Raw genomic sequence first — 22,580 nt, forward strand, 5'->3', positions numbered from 1 at the left:
ATGTCACAAATGATGCAATATGAGCAAAAATGATAACTGTATATTTTGTTTAGAGTCTTTACTGAAAAAATGACGTTATGTGTAGCCACTTTGCAAGGTATATCGAAGAGTTTCTATTACAAGTGATTTGATTGGATTTTGGATCTGGTTAAATTAAAGTAACTCACTAGATGGCGCTGGACGATACCCGCTAAATATGAACGAGTGATGTCAGGGGTTTGAGGGAGCGAGGGTGGACTCAAACCCCTGACTTCGGAGGATGGTATTAGAGCACTTTAGTATTTTGTATTGTATTCGAACGTTAGTCAATTATACTATAGTACAGATTTATTACCAGAACTTATTTCATAGACTACTAACTATAACTTGCATAATAGGAACTTTACCATTCCTGTGACTTAACTATTTTTAAACAATCTTACTTACCACCAACTCTGAAGTTATGGAACACTTTGGATACGTCACCTTTCTTTCGAAATATATAAATCTTGATCTAAATAAGGAAACAATCCCCCGATCCCCTACGAATTGGGAGGGACCTGCTGCAAAATGTAACAAACAATAGAGTAAGGAACAAGTGTAGTGACCAAAAACTTGACCTTTTCCACAAAAATGTTATTAATGATAAGGTTTGTGACTGCGCACATACTTTAGAGACTATATATATTCAGCCAAACCTACGTAGAAAATTAATATACAGATAAACATACATATTTTATAATATTAATGTACAGTTCTTGAGGAGCAAAGGTTGAAGTAATGATAACAAATAAAAAGTAAGTAACTAATTGTGCGATATTAAGATGTGTTCAAAGAGTTCGGACGCTTCCGTAGGGAGTGAGTATTTCCCAGGAAAAAGTAAATTGAATTATTATTATTATTATTATTATTATTATTATTACTGTTAATATCAAGTGCGAGTTCTTTCTTTCTCTCTTTATCACTACATGTTCATCTCAATGTAAAATTTTGTATACTATTTTAATGTAAGTTATTGTCTTGTAATGTAATGTATTCAGTTTTAAGTTGGATAACTTGTGCCTGAACCCATTGTCGTTGTTTTGACAATAAAATTTGTTTGAACCAACTACATCTACAGAACTGAATAAAATAGTAAACAAAGAGTGATCATGGGAACCAAGATTCAAGTGGAAATCAAAAGAATATAATCCAGGGACAAAGACATGAAATAACCAAAATAATAATACAAAGTAACATAAGCAAATGAGCAAATAGGACTCCACTAAAACTGCTAGCATGGACCAGGTGCTCCGGTAGGGTAAGCGTCCTCTGCTTTTCTGGAAATACCTGCCGAGTTGCTCATAAAAATTCAACTCCGGGGTAGACGAAAGAGGCAGGAAAACTATGATAAGAGTTATGATATGAAAACTCCATACGCAGGTGCTGAAGGGATGCTGCCACAGGTGAAAGGAACGGTGACAATACGGAATGAAAACTCATCGCGTTTGTCGTATAGTTTGGTCAATAGTTTTCCTTCACCATAGATCTCTAAGTGTAGGTCAAAATAAGAGGCTGACTTCACAGTGTCCGTAGTATAACCCCCGAAAGAAAATCAGGTGCTATACTATACTTCCTGACTTAACATATATGTAGCAAACAAGGGAAATAAACTTAAACCTTGTGACTATTCATCACATTCAGTGACGGGTCTTAAAATTCTGAAAAAGATGTTTAAGTATTTTTATAATGCCAACCAAACTTTTCGAGCATTAGGGTCCCATCTGGACCTGCTTATGACATTCTGTCTGAAAATGTCCAATGTATGTTAAAGAATAACCCATTTTTATTCTTATTTTATTAGAAAATGTTATCCTCACCGTATCATTGTTAAATCTTTTAACAATTTTACAGCTTGATTTATGGTATGGGTTTCGCCCATCATTGGAGACTGTCAGATGACCTGTAGAAGTTTCATTGTTCGTTACTTGGCTTTTGGTGGATAACTGTCTCGTAGGCAATCATACCATATCTCATACTTTTATATATTCCAAAATTTATAATCCCTATCACAGTGGCTAACTTGTGATTTCGGTAAAAGATAGTAATTTGGTAAATATCTTTTATCAGTCCATGCATGAAATAATGATATATACATGTATAGTATGCATTCGTGTACATGTACCTGTAACGTGAATTGTATAAGTTCTATCAAATTCTAGTAAACCACTACAACAAGCATAGCATGGTAAAAGAAATTATCAGATTTAAGGAAAGTATGGAAATGTAAATACGGAGATACAATGAATGCACATTGTGTGTGTGTGTGTGTGTGTGTGTGTGTGTGTGTGTGTGTGTGTGTGTGTGTGTGTGTGTGTGTGTGTGTGTGTGTGTGTGTGTGTGTGTGTGTGTGTGTGTGTGTTAGTAGAAATGATAAAAGACAAATGAACATATTCCTTGAAAATAATATAATAATCAATGTAGTATCAATAAAGACAAATGACGTCATAATTGGAATACACATTTAAGGGAAGTTATCTTGGATATTTCCCCGAAGAGTTATAATGAAAATAAATACAAATAGCTAACGCCTACCACTTGTGGAATGAGCTATCTTATTCTTGAGTGAACCAGACACTCAGTTTAGTTAAACATCTCAGCAAATCTGAAACCAGTATACAATAGATCAATACTTGTTCCCGTGAAATCAATAATTTACTGTACAAGTATTCTAATCAATATCTGTGTCGATTCGACGACATTTATGATTCACATCGATTACTCAAGCAAATACAAAATATATGTAAAATGAAATAGATTTATTGTACAACTACCTTGTGCATGATTTGCACCGCAAATATGCACATTTCGTACTTCACAATTACAGGATCAAAAAGATCAGGAAATACCTGAATGCGTTACAAAAATGTAGCGATGATATGTAATCAAAGCACCGAAAGTCTCTTGCCGTGCAACCTGCAAGATAGGTTCCCAATGTTAATTTTTAAGCAATGTGCTAGAGTGCCGGTCATGACATGGAGCAAGATTTGAGACTGTTTTGGTGTTGAACCCATATTTCCTTTGCAACCTGCAGCAAAACAAAACAAAGAAGTACACAAATATCGTGAAAATGATTATTGCATTTGTTTACGTTCTTGAGACCTAAAACTTGAAAAAAGCAGCTGATGATGTTGAATGTGACGCTTCTTGATAAAATGATTTTGATTATAATACCATCCATGGGCATAGTTAAAATCCAACACCACCCAAAGAGAGATAACTGAATGAAATTGTATTGGCTTTGAACTAGAATGGTTCCCGATCGCAATATTCAGTAGTCCCGGAAACCATGATAGCTTTTAACTATCTTCTTCGAAATTACTACGCGGTCAAGCGGCAAAAAATAGTTTGGCGTCTCGATTTACCAGTTCGACAATATTTAGCTGAAAAATTAACACTTAAAAATGTTTGAAATATCATTCATTTGGGATACCGGTGAAATATTTAAAAGAGATTCACGCATTAATTTGAAGACAGCATTGCCGTCTGTGTTATTTGCCGGAAGCCCTTTTGCCATTCTTATACTTACAATAAAAAAAAATTTACCGTTTTATATTCGTTTGATATTCACTTCTGGCTACTTTTAAGTATGTAAACTCTAAATGAATATCAAATGAATATCAAACGGTTATATTTTTCTGTTCGATATTTTCGATGTTTCCGGTTTATATATTGAACGCAGAATGCATTTGAATATCAAATTGAATATCAAACAGGATTTCTTTTCTTTTCGATATTCGTTTGACATTCGTTTCCGGTTTATATATTGAATATAAAATTGATTTGAATATCAAACTGAATGTCAAAAACAGGATTTTATTCGTTTGACATTCGTTTCAGGGTTATATTTTGTATATAGAAGGAATTTGAATATCAAACTGAATATCAAACAAGATTTTTTTTGTTCGATATTCGTTTGACATTCGTTTCCGGTTTATATATTGAATATAGAATGATTTGAATATCAAACTGAATATCAAACAGGAGTTTGGTCTGTTCGATATTCGTTTGACATTCGTTTCCGGTTTATATATTGAATATAAAAAACTTAAATAAAACTTCACCAATATGGAAACATGTAAAAAGCAGATTTCTATAAGAGTGCCAGAAAAATTCACCATCATTTTTCTAAGTTTTAGCACCTATGCTTTGGAGATCCTGTGGACATAAAATGTGACCACCGCCAGATATCCTTTATTTTGACCTTCGTCCATATGACCAAATCACAACTTTCACATAAAATTACAGAATGAAAAAAAAATTTCCCAGGTAAATTTGATCCTTTTCCTACATTTCTGCAGCAAATACTACGCAATAAAGTTTAGGACAGAAAAGAAAAAAAATCAGGAAGAAACACACTAAAATTAATGGAAATATATACAACAAAAATGAATTGTTATCATCTCATACCATCAGATGGCTGATTTTCAAAATACTTTATTTCGCATGAAATTTTGGAACTAGAATGAATCGAAAAGGATCGTATTATTTTTACCTTTTTTCTACCTATTCTGTACGTGCTTTCATGCTGTGCTAGTGTCAAGTGCCTGATATTTTATAAAAATAGTATTTGGCTGTTAGTTTTGGAAAGGCACCCTTGATTTATACTAAAACTTAGTAGTATTTTTCCAATATGTTACCATGGCTACTGGATCTTATCTAAATTCTGATAAACCAACAAATTAATTACAAACAAACAAATTAATTACCACAAGTGTTTTGTGTAAAAAAAATACTAATCATAACTCAATAATGCACTAAATACCTATTTAAGTAACTTAGCTATTTGTACCTGTCCAGATGAACAGGTAAAATTTAAATGGGATACCAAAATATACTTTCAATTAATGAATTGTATATTAGAAATAACAGAGGTAAACTTCTAAGAGGTGTGCAAGGTATGCCAGGTATTGGAGATATACCTGGCATTTATCAAACTATGCTGCAAGCTGTACTGTGCATTCCATACTGAATATTACATGCCAAAATCTGTATCACATGCGGTATCAACACAAGTCTCCTATGTCAACCCACTTAGGGCTATTGGTCACGTGAGTGATATAGGCCGAGGATTGATACCGCATCAGATACAGATTTTGGAATGTAATGTTCATCAAAACATGTATTTTAATTATACTTCAAGTTTGTTCTGTGTAAGGAGTGATAAAAGGTATGCAATATAGGTCTAGGGGTGTGATATACGGTATGCAATGTAGGTCTAGAGATGTGATATAGGGTATGTTGTATAGGTCTAGGGGTGTGATATATAGTATGCCATATACCCGGTAGGTCTAAGGGTGTGATATATGGTATGCCATATACCTGGTAGGTCTAGGGGTGTGATATATAGTATGCCATATACCCGGTAGGTCTAAGGGTGTGATATATGGTATGCCATATAGGTCTAGGGGTGTGATATAGGGTATGCCATATATATATAGGTCTAGGGGAGTGATATGCAGTATATGATGTTCATATCATTATGTGTGACTAAGGTGCGATGTAGTCCAGCGGTGTGATATAAGGTATAGGATATGCAGTATGCTACATAGGTCTAGGGGTGATATACATTTGTACAGTATGCCATATAAGTCTAGGGGTGTGATATAGGGTATTTAAATAACAGGTCAGCCACAATGATTATGATTGAAAATTTGAGAATGGGGCAATTTCTAATACAATCAAAATGTAATCAAATCATTTTTAGGAAAATTTTCAGCAGGAATGTCATAAGCAGGGACTCTTTATGCTCTTAAAGTTTGTTTGGCTACATATAAATACCTAATGTTTACTAGATATCCCTCTTTTTGATACATCAAGATCAACTACTGGATGTGATGAATATGCCACATGGCCTCATTTCATCCCAATCTAATTCTGATTCGATTTTAATTACTCCCCCTTCTTTCTTTGTCGTATAACTTCATGTGACATAGAAAAAAGGGGCACAATTAAGATCTAATTTTAATTATATTGCCTTGAAATCATTCTTACCTTTGTAACAGACATTGTTTATGTTTCTGCTTTGAAATCATATTAATTTAAGAACTCCATGATTCGAATATCTATTTTCTAGTTTAAATACTTCATATTGTTTGCTACATGTACATTTGTATGTTTATTCATGTACATGTACACATTGCTTGCATTTTAAATTCCTGGGATCAAATCAAACACACATGATATATTTAAGATTTACATGTATTTAACAGTTCAATGTGTATAAATTAATACAGAACAACTTGATAACTCGTAAAAAGCATATGTAAAAATATTTTTTATCAAAATTGTTCACAAAAATACCTGTAATTTACAAACACTATACATAGAACACTTTCAAACCTTCAGAATCTGGCAGAGGCGGATCCACACACTTTGAAAATGAGGGGTGGCAGCTTGGGTTCCTCAGAAAAAGGGGGTGCTAAGACATTATTTGCCATTTTTGTCAATGTTCCACATGAAAATTTTAATTTTCCCATAAAAAGAAGGGATGTCAACACCCCCCCCCCCCGCACCCTCACTGCGACATTCTCAATAGATTTTTAGTCATGATAGTAGTCTATACTTAACTCCTTGTTGAGATTGACAAAAAAATCACACTTTCAAACCTACAGGACCTATCTTGTAAAGGTAAACATTAACGATATAGTAACAACTCAAAGAGTGTACATTGCAGGTCCAAAACATCTGTCATTAAAAACTTCTCTTGTAAATGTTTGACCGGGTTGCTCGAATAACCAAAAACCTCGGTGTTAACCAAAACCCAGATTGAAAATCCGAAAACCTCAATAAAACACGTTTTTGGGTGGTATAATTATTTAAACACACTAAGTTTTCCATTAGAATTCCAGCACTTTCTAGATACCTAACGAAAGTCTGTAATAATCAATATGGCGTCAGTACTTTGAAATTAGTTACTTGTCCTTCCGACGCCATATTATTTTCGGTTAATGGCGGTACCGTGTTTGTCCTGCGTCAGGTCAATTAGAAAAAGTAGTCCTGCTCGCTAAGACAAAATTCAAAGAGTTTAAAATAAGCACATAATCATAGAAATATTGCAATTCAACAAATATTACAAAAGCTTTGATGTCATAATACTTCCACCTCTTACGAAAAATAAAGTATCACATATTGATCGGCGGCAGAGCGATATACTAACGTAAATTTGCCAAGTGGAAAAAGGGGAGGGTAAAAAGAAAAGGCTGCGGAATATTTAGGCGGTTCCATGTGGCAATATCCCACTTCCGGTTGAATCCCACTTGCCTTGACAAAAACTGCGCCAAATCATGACGGAATTTCCAATAACCAATCAAAACCAAAAATCAATAATTACATGTACTTTTCAAAATAGTCTATTTCAAATAAGGCTGTACTAATGCTAATATAACAATTTTACAATACAAAGTAAATATACATGTAACATCACAATTGGGCAAAATTGGACACTACTACATGAGGCACACATCGCATAAAATTAAAAACATTTTCACTAAACAAGGAATCTTTTGTCAGACACCCCATTTTTGTATCATATGGGATTCCTTCTAAGTGGCAGATCCAGAAATTTAAAAAAAAAGGCGGGAACGGGGTCCAATTCTGAAATTTTTAAACGACCGTAAAAACTTCTTCGGTCGTATACTGGTATCACACAGTTGTCCGACAACATTATTTAACAAAAATTTGAGTAAAACTTCTTTAATCTTTTTTGAAATTGAACTCGTTATTCTTAGATACATGGCAGGGGGCCTATAGCTTTTTCGGCCAACTCTTTTGGAAATAAGGGACTCTAAAAGGGAAAATAGGTGTTATCATTATAATTGATAAGGAAAAACCTTATTGTTGATCTGATTTTATGAATCAGATGTTGATCTGTTCTTTCTGAAATTCTGTTTTGAACATTTTTTTTCAGGGTAGGCTTATCTTTAAATGTTTTGGAGTTAAAATTGGGCCACATCAAAATAAAATCTTTCGAATAAACTTTCTTATTTTTGGTCCGATTTTGATGAATTGTTTTAATTGGATTCTTCGTGCCTGCATTTTTCAATTCGATTTCAAACATCTCTTACCATTTTCGAGTTATAAGGGGTCAATGGTCGCATCCAAAATATAATCGACTTTTTTGGGGTCCAATTCCGAAATTTTGCTTTCTTTTATTGCATTCGTTATGGAAATTCCTACTTGCGTTTTTCAATCACGTTTCAGATATCTCTTACATATTATGAGTTAAAAGTGGTCAAATGGGTCACACTCCAAAAAATGTACTTTTTTTAATTTTGGTCCAAATTTGTAAATTTTTAATGAATTTCAAATTTTCTGCTATATTATGTCCAAACCAGTTGTGTCTATTGCAAACTGTAAGTTCCTATGCTTAAGTGTGCCAAAAAATAGCATTGTGTCCTAACCTGCCCCAGGTGAACAGAGTTCGACGGTTGCGGTTTTGTCGTGCTACGCTTTGCGAAGCTATTTTTTTTTGCTATATAAACTACTAAACTCTTCGAGCATAGGGAGGAGGCGAGACCCCTGGGATCCTTTTATGTTTCTCTTCTGTTAATAGCCATTGGTTTACCAAATAAAAAATAAAAGAGAGGGAAATTACATTCAGACTATTCTGTGGCCTTGTCCAAAGGCTAAAATCAATGTGTTTCATCTTACAAGTATTTCATTTAACATCATTCAACTACAGTGAAACCCTTTTGGACTGTGGTTTTGTTCAATTGAGGTAAGTTTCCAATTTACAGGGATTCAAAACATATTGGCTTTGACAGAAAGGGGTTTCACAAGATGTTTTTTTTATTATTGTTCCTGCCTTTTTTTAAAATTTAATCCTAGTTTTGGCATTTGATTTTATAGAAGGAAAACCATTTTCGAATCACTGCGTATGAAATGACGACAAAGAAAGAATGGAATACCAAATTAACGTACATTCAAATCATTATACCTATCTTTAATGATAAAAGATAGGTTCAATAGATTTGAAGATAAATTTTCAATTTATTAATGTCTAATGACAGGTGCAATTCAATTATCTGCAAATGAATTAAATTTAAATGTTAAAGATAGATATAATTGAATCGATTGTTCAAATATTTTGAACCTAAATATAAATTCTACATCTCATCGATTCTTTTGAAGATAGGTACAATTCGACCTTTTCATATTCCTGACTGACTTCGTTTTGTTAAATTTTTAGCAAAGGGAAGCTACTCTCCAATTCGGCAGACTGATTTACTGTCCGATATATAGGAGCAATGGACAGTGCCCAGTAAATTTCAAATTCTGATATTTAACTTACTGTGGCTGCGATAAGTACTTTGGTACTTTTGAATAATTTATTTCAAATCATTTAGCTACTTATCGAAGAGTAAATAGTTTAGGTTTCAAAGGGAAACGTTTACTGTTCTTCCTTATCATATGATTGTCGTGAGTCGTCCCTTTGAAAAACTTGCATTAGTGGCACTCAGAATGGAATATAGTTTTTATCAATTTAAAAACAAAAATAAAATTCGTAGTTTTTATTTACTGAATCCATAAAAAGCCTTTCTATGCAATGTCTGACCTGTTTTTTTTTAAGTAATTTTAGCATCTTTGATACACATCCTTGTTTTTCTATTATATAAACATTCGCTTGCTTTTCTCTACTACATGTTAATTTTGTACAAATCTTTAATATTTTAAACTCATGTGAAGATACGTTCAATTCAGTTTAAGATATGTATAAATCTACTCCAGCAATGCTAGAGGTTGTCTGGCAATCTATTTCAAGTTTCTGACTTGGTGCCATCCCAACCATTTGGGGTATGGAGGAACTGACTTCCAACCTCTTACGTTGTAGGAGTGTACATAAATCTATCTTCAAATGAATTGCACCTACATTTGGCGTTCCATAAGAAAGAGATACCTCTCTTTAAATGAAAGATTTATAAACCATTTTATTCTCTAAATACTCTGAATCACTCTTCATAATATTTACACTTAGTAGGAGGTGGTAAAAGGGGGCTACGTGCTCGCAAGAACAGCGAATGAAAACGATTTTACGATGTACGGAAAAAAAATTTCCGCAATCCCGGTGCGTGGTAAATAGGGCAAAAATATTTTCTTAAGTTCGTCTGATTTCGAAAGTCATATGCATGTTTCAATCATTTAAAGGAAATAATATAGAAAAATGATGTCAACTAAACCAGCATTTTGTTTGAAGCTATCGTTTGTATGCTGAAACATCACGTACAACACCTCTTGAGCAGTGGCGGTTCGGAGGGCTTCGGGTTTCATACGGTGGTAGTTTTTTTTTCCCGCTCCATAAAGAAATAACATCATCTAGCTAGATTATTTAATCTCAGTTTCCGCTATATAGATGAAGTATTATCGATAAACAATCCTAGTTTCGTGGATTTGATACATCGCATCTACCCATAAGAACTTGAGATAAAAGATACTACTGACACTGTGAAGTCAGCCTCATATCTTGACTTTCACTAAGAGATCGATGGAAATGGAAAACTATTGACCAAACATTACGACAAACGTGATGACTTTTCATTAAGTATTGTAAACTTTCCTTTCATCTGTGGCAACATCCTTTTACAAAAATACGTCATGATTATCTGGACTAAACTGTTTTAAAAAACAACGGGGTTTAAAATGTTCTATATTTAGGAAGCTAGGTTGTCAAGAATGACGTTGCGGTCATTGATAAAAATAGAACATACTTATAACAAAAGATCAAAACAAAACAACGCTGAGATATTCTTTTGAAATAGTAATCAGAATGGGAAAGTTATACAGCAAAAGTAGTAAAGGTATAGTTCATTACACATGTTTATTGTCATTCAGCGAAGTTGTACATTTTATGCCGATTAAAAATTAAATAGGGGACGACCATTCCATGCTAAAAATGGGGGGGGGTGCAGTTTTGGTCGGGAATAAATAAACATTTTCAAAATTTGAGAATCAGATAATTTATTTCCAAATACCACACGGCTAGATTATTTCATTAGACTGTACAGTCTGTACAATCTTGTGACCAGAATCTATTTTTATCATTTTCTAGGTAAGGGAGGCCTTATATTTTTTTTTCAAAAACTACCACCCCAAACCAAATGGTCGTAATTATTAATGCACTAGAGACTTCTCTTTCAGACGCCCCATGCGGCTCCGGATGTCAAAACAATTTAAGCTCCACATCAGCGCTGTTTAAGGCTTGTCGTCAAAGGCGATATATAGCGTTCAGAGCCTACAGAGGAACTGGGTTGTCATGTTCCCTTGGAGAATGAATTGGGAACCCCTGGTATCTTACATGCTGGGGTCGTTAAGCCATAAATCGGGACACCTTACCAAACCATAATGGTCCATTGTGTTCGGGAAAATGTCACGTTTCTCGCACGTTATTAAAGAAACCCCGACTGACGTACCGGTGTGGTATTCGACAGGAGTTGGAGTCTCGGCTTCAATAAAGGAGGCTAACTTGCTCGACCCTACCCATCTTTTCCGGTTTCCACGCAGTGCCAATCGAAGTTCGTTGACCCTATTATCCTTGTGTCCATCCCATTTTTTTTTTCATTTCACCATCATTTCATCGCCCGGATATAGCTGATATATTGCTGCTAGGGCGTGAAACGTCATTCAGTCAATCAATCAAACAATCAAAAGACCTCAAAATATATTTGACTGATCTTTCTCTTGGTAACTAAGATAATGTCACGCGGTCATAAGAAACATTTCTAAGTCCATTGAAAAAAGTATACATCATTTTCCTAATTCCTAAAACAAGTAAAAAATATTCTAAGAGATTTTTTTATATAATTGGTACAACGTTCGTTTATTAAAGGAAACATTTCCAAACATTTTCGGCAGCAATATATGTAAATACATTAAGATTGTGTTTTCAAAACCTTGATATATAAGCATGATGTTTTAAATTTGAAGTCCCTGACATTATTTTATTGACCCCCGCTGTTTATCGGTAACGTTTTCCTCTCTCTGAATTAAACGAAGTGCTATATGTGTAGTTTGGATTTGATGTTTTTTTTTTCATCTAGTTTAACTGCTGTCCGTACGTGTGTGCGTCTGTAAATTTTCTTTCACGGAAACAATTTGAAACTCAGTCTGCAGTTATTACTTTGCTCCATTGCTTTTTTCGGTTCAGTTGCTCTTCAACATTTTGTTGATCGAAACGATTTGATAGATTTGCAGTTAATAACGTAATTTTTCGTCGCAAAAATCTCGGTAACCCATTATACATGTAAAAATGTTCTTAGTTTTGATATGCAGTTTTTTCTTAATGTGTTGTTGGTCGTTTGTAAACTCTTCGGTTTGGGCACGCTTCAGCTACATTTAAATCTGAACGGATCAATTTGTAGCTTTCTAGGATTGCGTAGATTTTCCTCACAAAGTTTCTTCACAACCTGTCACGTGATGAATTCAGAGTTTTTAAGTTGTACAACATGGTCGAAAATCAACTTTTTTTGCTTGTGTTGCTTTTTATTGTTTCATTTAAATATTCGTCACAAAAAATTCAGCAACCTTCTAAGGGAACGTTTGAAATTCGACCTGCAGCTTCCCCTGGATAGATTGAACTATGTGTAAGCTTTTTGACTCTGTTGTTCATCAGCTACCTAGCTGTTTGTCGGAATGGGTTGTTTCTTTTTAAGGATTCGTAATTTTTATCGCGAAAATCTCGCTAATCATGGAAGAAAAGTAACAAATACACCAGCGTATAACCTTAATACAAAGTAGTAAATACTTTCAGAGATCACCACAAGGTCTTCAACAAGTGTATACAAACTTTGTAAACTATAAAAAGCCCAAACAACATGGGGACGACTTGAAATTTGAATCGAAAATTCGTGGGAAATCGTTCGTTGTCAGAATATTGCAGGTTGATTGTGTTGTGGTTTGATTCTATTCCCTTCAATGTTTTTTTTTAAATTTTTTTCACGTTTCTCTAGTCAATTTTTGCTACTTTTGATACTTAAAGATTCAATCAATATACTTGGCTTAGCAAATGTGTTTCAATTTCAGACTTGGGAACCACAGTAATGCTTCCTATTAATCGTGTGTCAAGATACGAACAGTATGACTGGTTTATTACTTTTCGTGATGGTTCCGATGAGGATATCATACAAATTGTTAAAACAAGTCCGCACATGATGACAACTGTGATGTATTTTGGTAAGTAGATGGTTCAGCTATTATAGAATCCCACAATTTCTACTGGCAGCAAACCATACACACACTTTGGCTTATTCTATATCGTATACATCGGGGGCTACCGAAACTATTATTTAAAAAATAAGTATAATCATTTAATGTCGAGTGTAAATTAATGGTCACTTATATGGAGAGCAATGACTTTTAATAATCATTTACAGTTTTAGCAAAAAATAAGATATCATATAGATCGTGCATATAACATAAAAAAAGTATTGAAATTTGGTATTACTTTACTTTAAGGTCAAAAATTATTTCTTTAAGTGATTGAGTGATTGATAAACGTTATTCGCGCAAAAACATCGTGTGGTTCTAAAGATGTGAGAAGGTATATTCCTCAATTATGGTTCTACTCTTTAAATACAGTTCTACACGTTCCTTAATTTAAAACATTGACGGAATAAAGAGATGTTACATGATAAAACTATTCTTAGTAACATAATTCAAATATTTACGTAAAAATAGAAACAAATAAATAATCTATTAGTAAAAATACACAAAATTACTGTAAATTGAGATAAAACATACCACATGCGATATTTGTAGCTGTTCCATTTTTTAAATACTTTTAGACATTTTAGAAGAGAATCAGCAGACATGTGATTGTACGTATCTATTCGAAAAGTGTGTATTATCAGACGACAAAAAAACAAAATCAAACATACTGTTCCGATTAGACCGGTCAATATACCTAGGAACTTGCCCACATATTTATTTTCGACAAACAGGCGGTAAAAATCTTAATGACGTTTTAGAATTGTCTGATGAACAGTTAACAATCTTAATGGAAAATGAGAAATGTGTGGCGAACATGCGCAACGCAAATTATTCAACTCTAGGAATTTATGGTATCCATCTTGCTGTCTTGTTCGAAAGGACGACACTTATGAAAAAAATAATTCCTGTTTTACGAGGTTTTCATTTTCCATTTTTTGTGCTTCAGACACGACCAAGTTGGTGTGTGCCTTTTTATCTATCAGCTTTAGCCGAAGATGAAGAATTGACACAATTACTATGCAAACTACATACTTTTCCTAAAATGCCAAGCAGATCTTGCCCCTTGGCACCAAAGAGTATGTTAATCGCTGAGAGATTAGCATCACGTGGGACAGTTAAAGCTTTGCAGGTTTTCTTCAGTGTAAAAGAAACTAGAACCAACGAAAATTTTCAACAGGCATTCAGAGGAGCATTAACTTCCAAGTCCAAACCCTTACTAGACTATTTATCGCAAATAGGAGCTACACCAAACTCTAAGACAGCTTTAACGGAAGTTGAAAGAGGAATTAACCAATCAGACCTATTCACGGTGGTGTACTTGTTACGGTGTTGTGAAGTTACGATTACAGAGCATATGTTATTAGCAGCTATTCAGGAAGGTAGGAATGTTAATTACTGGTGGAAAGATATACAACACTTTATGTTAATATAAATACAAAAAAAAATAAATAAAAAAAACGAACAAAAAAATTTTCATACTATTCCTTGTGGGATTATTATATTGATAAAATTTACAAACCGTAAAAATAAAAACAAATGATACTGTGTTTGCAAGCACACATGAAGCAGTAATTTTATGGGGAAGAGTATGTGAATAGGCTAGGGAGAAATATAAAAAGAGGGACAAAAGTCGATGAAACTATGTACAAAACAAATAGTTGCTTATATCAAATACCAAACTTACCTCATGTAAAGAACTGTAAAGGGTTTTGTAGATTATCAAAGATGGTCGTCAATTAGAAACGATTGCATGTTCAAAGTAAGGCTCCATTATGTGTGAAATTGTGAAATTCTTTGGAATTTAATGTACTTACTGGATTTTTATGCTGAAAATCATCGGGAACATGAGCGGACTTGTGAGACTTTCTTGAGAGCAAATTAAAACCTAGAACTTGTTGCTTGTTTTTACCTTTTCGCACTGATCCTGACACAAAAACAAATGACGGAGTATGCTCTGTCACAATTACCGGCATTGGCTAAATTAGCAAATCAAGGCGAAATTAAAGCATTTAAAAACAATAATACTGTGTTAGCAAGCAAAACACAAAAGTCACCAAAAACCGCGGATTCAGCCAAATTATGAAGCTGCCATTGAATTCAGGTTGCGATGTTTACCCTAGAAAACATTTTCTTCCAAATCGAATAATGTTGAATTCTTGTCAATTTTGGTGGCCATTTTGAAAAAAAATGGCAGCTTTGTACAAATAAAAAGAAAAAAGCAAAAACCAATAAGTTGCACAACCTCATTTTGGCGACTTAATTGAAAGCATGTGTTGTCTTTTCTCTTCTCGATGCTAATCTAACTGGTTGATTTGTTTCTTTAGTTTTGCCTTGGTTCTCTCTTGGTTGTAATTTTTGAAGGAAAATCTTACTCGTTGATGATGAGTTAGAAATTCGTCTTCATAATGATTGGTACATATATAAACATAGTATTCGTAACCAACCTTTTCCATGTTCTGTATGTAAGAACTGAACATGATCAGCATACCAATTAAACAGAGAAAATCGGACAACCAGACCCTAGTTGACGTGGGATATTTCTACGAAAGATAGTTGCTTGTGTTCATGGGTCCTTGTCAAGAGTAATTGTTGCAGTTTCTGTTTCAACACTAGCGGAGAAACAAAGCATTGGGTTTATTTTTGTGTTTCACATGTGAAGTTAAATTGCCATTACTTAAGGAGTTCCAGATTCAAAAAAATCCGTTCATCTGAGCAGGTTTATATGGAAATGGCGTTGATTTTGATGCAAAAAAGCCATTTTGCATTTCTCCGCGTTTGAAGGCTGAAAGTGGAAAAATATCCATTTTGCTCTTGAAGGTATAGACAGTAATCATATGAAAACCAAATGCCTTTACATTTGCCTCCGCTCAAATCCAAGAATGTTTACAACGAATATGGCAGTGTTAGGAGCCTTTTTAACGGTAAATGATACATAAATACCTGAAATAGTAATTACTATAAAACTAACAAATAAAGTAACAGAGATATGTCAAGTCTAATTCAAGAATTAGTCCAGTTAGTTTACTGGAAAAATCGTTATTCCAAACTATAGCACTTCTGTTTTAGGAATGAACATGCTTTCAACATCTGATTTCTTAGTTTGAAAGTGAAACAGAATATGATCTTCAGTTCATCATCAACAAACACATTAGACAGGTCCTGTTGAAGTCATGCAATCTGTCATGGGGTAAGGCAGATCAGCCCTAGACCAACATAGATGGAAGACTGTTGTGAATCCCTCCCGCGGAATTAGAGAAATTGGTCGGTCATGCAAGTGAAAATATTCTAGACCTAGTGACCTATTTTCAAGCAGTACAGTTGTTGATTCCGTTACTACTCATCTTTTTTTTTCAGTTTCCTATCCACCTAAATACAGGTGTCTTAGCTATATCTACATGTACTAGGAATGGAGCTTCCTCATGTTCATCCTTTACATCTTGTTCTTGTCGTAATACAGCGTATTTAGCATATGCTGTACTTAACATTGATATTCAGTTAATGCAAAGGGCTTTCTTTGGATAAACCAGTAAGTTAAGCAATACAGCTATCTCTTGTGGTAGCTTTTTACAGTTACAAATATCATCAAGCAAGTGGGCACACTCCCCAAAAGGGTGTTATCTGATTTGGCAAACATATTTAACCCATAGAAAAAGAGGAGGTTTTTAGGAAAGCATATGAAATATCGTGCGTTCTGTGAAGAGCAACATTCCATACCAGAATGGCAGTTCTAAATTGAATGAATAGTGGTTGTGAACAGATATCGGAACAAGAATGATTTATTTACTCTTAGTCTATTCCTTCCAAAAGAATGTTCACTCTGTTTTACAAACGTATTTTTGATTGTCTTTCTTCAACCTTTCTACAAGTACTTAAACAATCCAAGTGGAAACAGACTGAGTGTAACACCAATGTGGACGTGACAAACATGGCATCCACAAATCCTTGTCATGTTTATCAAAATTCAAATAACCCTCCAGAGTTGCAAGACTTACTGTCTCAAAACAGTTCTCAACAATATTCAAATATATTAGACATTAAACTAAAAGGATGCTCTGAAAAGGCTGTGGGTATTATTGCAAAAGCGAGAAAACCTCAGTCAATTTAAGATGCAGGAGTGAGTTTTAAATTAAATGCTGGTTTCAGGAATAATCTAATCCCACTTCGGCAAATTTATACCAAAGATAAAATGAATATATTTGTATTCTGTGAGGAAGTATCAACCGAATACTTATCAGAGTAAAGTAAACTGTATCATATATTGACCAGGATAGTGATAAAATACCAAGCAGTATTATTTTCAACAGTAAAGGACTATACAGTATCAATCCTTCAAGTCGTGACTTAACTCTAAATAGACATTTCAGTTTGTCTTTGTTTTATTTACTAAATTTCTGGTTGTGCTGTTGAAAACTAATGTGGTAAAATTTCTGACAAAGAAAGTTATTTGTCTTTTGGGTATTGCATCGGAAAAAATTATGGTCTTTCATTGGATGAGAGTCATTTCGGTAAAGAACAAAAAAAGCAATCGTTTTCTGTCTCTTATAAAACTCTTGACGTGAACTCAAAAGTTTAATAAATCAAGAAGTTTTATTCTGTTTATAATACCAATATTTTATTTAACTATGCACAGATTTCTATTCGTGTCTGTCATGCAGTGAATATTTTTAGCAATTAATATCGGGAAAAAACATCCTTACTGTAAGGGAAGTGATTTGGGATAGTTTTCTGGGAACGTTACCAATAATTTCTCCCGAGGAGAAATTCGGGAGGCAGTAAAGTGAAAATACAAAACTGAAAAAAAAATAAACAAACAAGGATTTAACCCCGAAATGTCATTACTTGTAGATATGTGGAATATATTCTCTCTAAAGTATACAGCACTGACTGAAGTAGACAATACAGTACTCTAAAGTATACAGTACTGACTGAAGTAGACAATACAGTACTCTCTAAAGTATACAATACTGACTGAAGTAGACAATACAGTACTCTCTAAAGTATACAGTACTGACTGAAGTAGCGAGAAAGTTGCATTAACAAGTCCTTCACGTTGGTCCTTCAGAAAACCTATCATTTGTTTTAATTACAAAAGCCATAATGATCGGTTAAGTTTGTGGTTGATATCAAGATGGAAGAAGTGTCAATGTGTAGAAATTTCAAGTTAAATCTTAAAAAAAAACAATGGGAGTTAAATCAGAATGAATAAAAGTAACTTTCTTCTTCGTATAGCTCTACCAATGTCTCTTTTGGTCTGAACTGTGAGACGATTCCATATTGTTTGTCCTTGAACGGCTAAAATGACGATTTTAAAATTATGGCTAATATCATGAAAATTTATTTCATTTTAATTGATTAAATGGCCTGCAAAAGTAAAAGTATCCTTTTGATGGAAATTATTAATGAAACCTGGTTAATCTGGTTAGAAGTATTACTTTTCAAAAGTCGATATCAGACTTTCTTCAGTCTTTACACGACCTAGAAAATTGCGGTCGTATATTATTTTCATATAGTCGTCGTCTGTGTCAACGTCGCAGTCCGGCGTCGGTAGACAATTTGTTTTCTAGACAATAACCAACAACTTTAGTATACAAAGTGTATAACATTATACCACAAGGTTACATACGATATAAGAAAGACTTGGATTGAATTTTGGGGTTGTCACCTGAACCGTTTAGGAGTGACAAGAAAAATGCATTTTCATGATATTCAGACAATAATTTTACTGAAGGATCTCTGGAACTGTACGTCAAATTGCTACACTATACTACAAACAAGACTGTTGTTGATTTCGGGGTTTGAATCATACATGAATTAAGGATCAAACAGAAGACCAGAAACAAGCATGAAAATACTGTCCAGACAATGACTTGACTAAAGAGAATGAATCTTTTTGATACCGTACCACGAAGTACCTTACCTTTAAAAAAGACTGAGATTGATTTTGGGGGTTGTGACTGGAACCATTAATAATTATTGGACAAAAAATGGATCTCTTTGATTTCAGTCAAATCCTTTGCCTGTGTCAAATATTTGATCAGGATCAAAATTCAGAGCTCTACCAAATTTGAATGGGAAGTCAGGGTTCTGCCCTTGGAAGGCGAAATATGAGGTGTTTTTTGTAGTTTTCAGTCAGTATTTCGAAATTTAAAAGATATGAAAAACTTTCAATTGATGAAATGATCCGTATAAGGCCTACAAAGGTCTCAATTTGATTTTGGATTTGTAAGACGACTGCTTGTTAGAGTTTTTGCTCCCGACAGGCAAAAAAATGATTTTTAGCAGTTTTTAGCCAATTTTTGAAAACCATAATAGATGGAAACAACTTTCAGTTGATGAATGATCTTTATGATAAAGGCTACTAAAGCTTTTTCTTGTGTTAAAGTGTTAGAATTTTTGCACTTGAAAGGCAAAAAAAAATGAACCAGGTGAATGATATAAACCCCTAGGAGCCTCTTGTTTGCAGAACGATAGAGGCCAGTGACCCTATTTCAAATAACAAGCTTCTTTTGGCAGCAAGTTGCAATATATCGCAATTTCATGACATTTGGTTCGCTACAACGCACGGAAACAAAACAAGCCTGAATCGCTCACCTTGTTATTTTTTTCTTTCGAAAGCAATGACTCTGACAAGGAGTTGTCTGAAAATTTTGGCTTAAAGAAGCCTTTGGTGGACTTATCTTAAGGATCATTTCATCAATTGAAAGTTTCTTTCTATTATAGTTTTTTTATACATTGGCTAAACTGCTTAAAACATCATTGTCCGATTTTCAAGGGCAATAACTCTAACAAGGAGTCGTTTGGCATCTTTGATCACCGCACACTTTAGTAGACTTATCAAAAGGATCATTTCAGCAATTGAAAGTTTCTTTCGATCATAGTTTTCAAGATACCCCCCCCCCCCCGAAAACTGTAAAAATGTCATGTTTCACCTTTCAAGGACAACACCTCTAACAAGGGGTCATCTGACAGCTAGATACAAATTTTTCGTCCTGGATATTTTTTTGTGTGTGTGTTAAGACTATTCTGACTTTCTATTTTTCATTCCAGCCTGTCCTGGAGTTTTTTTCATAATATATACAAATATGACAAATAATTGTAACATTATAGTGCTTACAAAGAATATGTCATGATCTTTTTCAACAGATGCATCCTACCTTTTTTACCCGAACGGTCGTTCTAAATTTTTTTACCATATGCTATCATCCTGCTTTTAAAAAAATTAATACTCGCCGCCTATAAAAATCAAATGGTTGCTCCCTAAGGACCATTCATACCAAGTTTGGTTTTAATTAGTGAAGTAGTTTAAGACGACTAGAGTTTTGAAAAAATGTTAACGACGACGACGGACACCAAGTGATGTCAATAGCTCACATGGCCTTCGGCCAGAGGAGCTGAAGATTAACAATAACGCCGATGACAACAACGAAAGCATCATAACATAATACCATATTGTTTGCGGTCGTATAATGATTTATTTAGATATTGATCAACATTAAAATGGAGGTTAAAAGGTGCAGGTTATAAAATATGGGAGTGGGGTATCAAGTTAGTGATCACTGCTCACAGTTTTTCTAGTTTTTAAATGTAATGCATGTTTTTTACAGATAACAAAAGTATGGTGAGGGTTTTACTACAGAAACTAGAAGCAAGTAGTTTGCCTTATACTAAATGGTCGAGATGTTTAGTCGAAGCAGTATTAAGAAAATCTCTAAACATTGTGAAACAATTAGTCGTGGTTAAATTTGATTTGAATGCATGTTTTGGAGGGATAAGTGTACTAAAGTGGGCTGAAGTCTTGAAATATGGAGAAATCCAACAAATACTAACCGAAGCTGGAGGGAGATCATTTCAAGAATATGAAAACACCAGTCCGTACAACTCTGTATTACATCTTAGAACCGACTTGTCAGTTCCTCTTCTTAAATTGCTGATAAAAAATGGTTACGACGTAAATAATGATGCAGATGGTACACCAGCTTTCTTTACAGCAATGTTAAAGAGTCAATTTCACATCATGTATCTGCTTCTCATTAACGGAGCCAATCCCTATCTTAAACCAGACATCTGGAAATATTATTTAATCAGGCAGGATAATAAACGTCGTCATAAACTCATTCTTACGTTTGTTCAAGCAAATTTTGCATTGAGTGCCGAGACAAAAATGACTATAATCGGCCACATTTGTAATGAACAAACTCCAGGGAAACAAATTTCTGACAGCGTTCGTATAATATTGGAGTGTGCGCACAGTCTCACCAGGAACGATAGGGATGAGTTACTGCAATATTCGAAAACTCAAAATGGTAAAAACGTTGGATTCGACATAGAGGATTATCTTTTCGTCCCCAAGTCTCTCCAAGTCTGCTGTCGAAATTCCCTTCGTCAAAAATATAACCACAACTTCCATAAACTGATGGAGAGAATTATGACCGATTTGCCACAAAAAATCATAAATTTTCTTCAGTGCAACGATATACTCAATGAGTATTATTCAGAGGGAGATCAACTAGCAAATAAAAATGTCTGAATTGAATTGTCTAGCAACTTTCTGGTACAAAAAAAAACATCCAACGGGAAGTAATTAAGACAACTTAGACAGTAATCGAATTCTTAGCAACTGTTCAAGGCTGATCCTCGACCAGAACTGACCTGGTTCCACATTTCCAACATCACTACAGATTTTATTTTTTTTTAAATATTCCAATGCTTATTATTCAATTTCCGTACTATTTATAAAAATAAATATGTTGCATTAACAGTAAAATGTACCTTTATTTATATTTTGTTTAAAAAAAATTGTATTTTGACAAGCATTATTGATCATCAGATTTTTTAGGTTCATACTTCAATAAAATATCAATTAATCATCAATTAAACTGCTAAAGGACAAGAGATTCTTACCAGGTGTGTTTGTTTGTGTTTCACATTATGACATAGGAGATAACTCTAGTCTAAAATAATTAAAGTGCCCCTGAAACTGGAAAACAGTCTATTTCAAGTGAATATATATACGTAATGATAGTAAAATTGTGATAAAACGTCAGGCGCGTAGCTGCCGTTAGGCAAAAAAGCTTTTGCCTGCACTTAATTTTGCGAATTTTTTTTGGGGGGGATAAAATACATCCAGGAGAGGCATAAATGATGCTCTAAAACGCTATCTCCGCGGAGCTTCGGGGGGGGGCTTCCCCCCTCTAGACCCCTGCCAGGGCTCTGCCCTGGACCTGCTGCGGGCCTTCAGCGGCCCCCAGACCTCCTGCCGTAATTTTGCCTACACTTCAATTTGCCCTCAGCTACGCACCTGAACATCCTCAAAACACTGAGACAAATTTGCTTATCCATGTTTTCTGGCAAATTAACTC

General features: G+C 34.2%; 1 protein-coding gene across 1 annotated transcript; it reads left to right on the forward strand.

The window, feature by feature from the left end:
- Positions 1–10,684: 10,684 nt before the first annotated feature.
- LOC148619123 (uncharacterized) lies at positions 10,685–21,985 on the forward strand. Its single transcript, XM_088578688.1, has 4 exons — positions 10,685–10,814; positions 13,036–13,185; positions 13,797–14,600; positions 20,826–21,985. The coding sequence occupies exons 1-4, from the start codon at positions 10,784–10,786 to the stop codon at positions 21,746–21,748; spliced, it is 1,908 nt and encodes a 635-aa protein (XP_088434814.1). The 5' UTR covers positions 10,685–10,783; the 3' UTR covers positions 21,749–21,985.
- The last annotated feature ends 595 nt before the right edge of the window (positions 21,986–22,580 follow it).

The sequence above is a fragment of the Perna viridis genome, chromosome 4, assembly GCF_037379345.1.
Source record: "Perna viridis isolate PV_CMFRI_1.1 ecotype Kerala chromosome 4, ASM3737934v1, whole genome shotgun sequence".
NCBI lineage: Eukaryota > Metazoa > Mollusca > Bivalvia > Mytilida > Mytilidae > Perna > Perna viridis.

Bases quoted from the DNA above. Each gene is read 5' to 3' on its own strand.
- LOC148619123 (XM_088578688.1), top strand. From the start codon at position 10,784: ATGGGAAAGTTATACAGCAAAAGTAGTAAAG. The intron at 10,815-13,035 runs GTATAGTTCATT...TTTCAATTTCAG, and splicing joins ATACAGCAAAAGTAGTAAAG to ACTTGGGAACCACAGTAATG. The intron at 14,601-20,825 runs GTAGGAATGTTA...TGTTTTTTACAG, and splicing joins ATTAGCAGCTATTCAGGAAG to ATAACAAAAGTATGGTGAGG.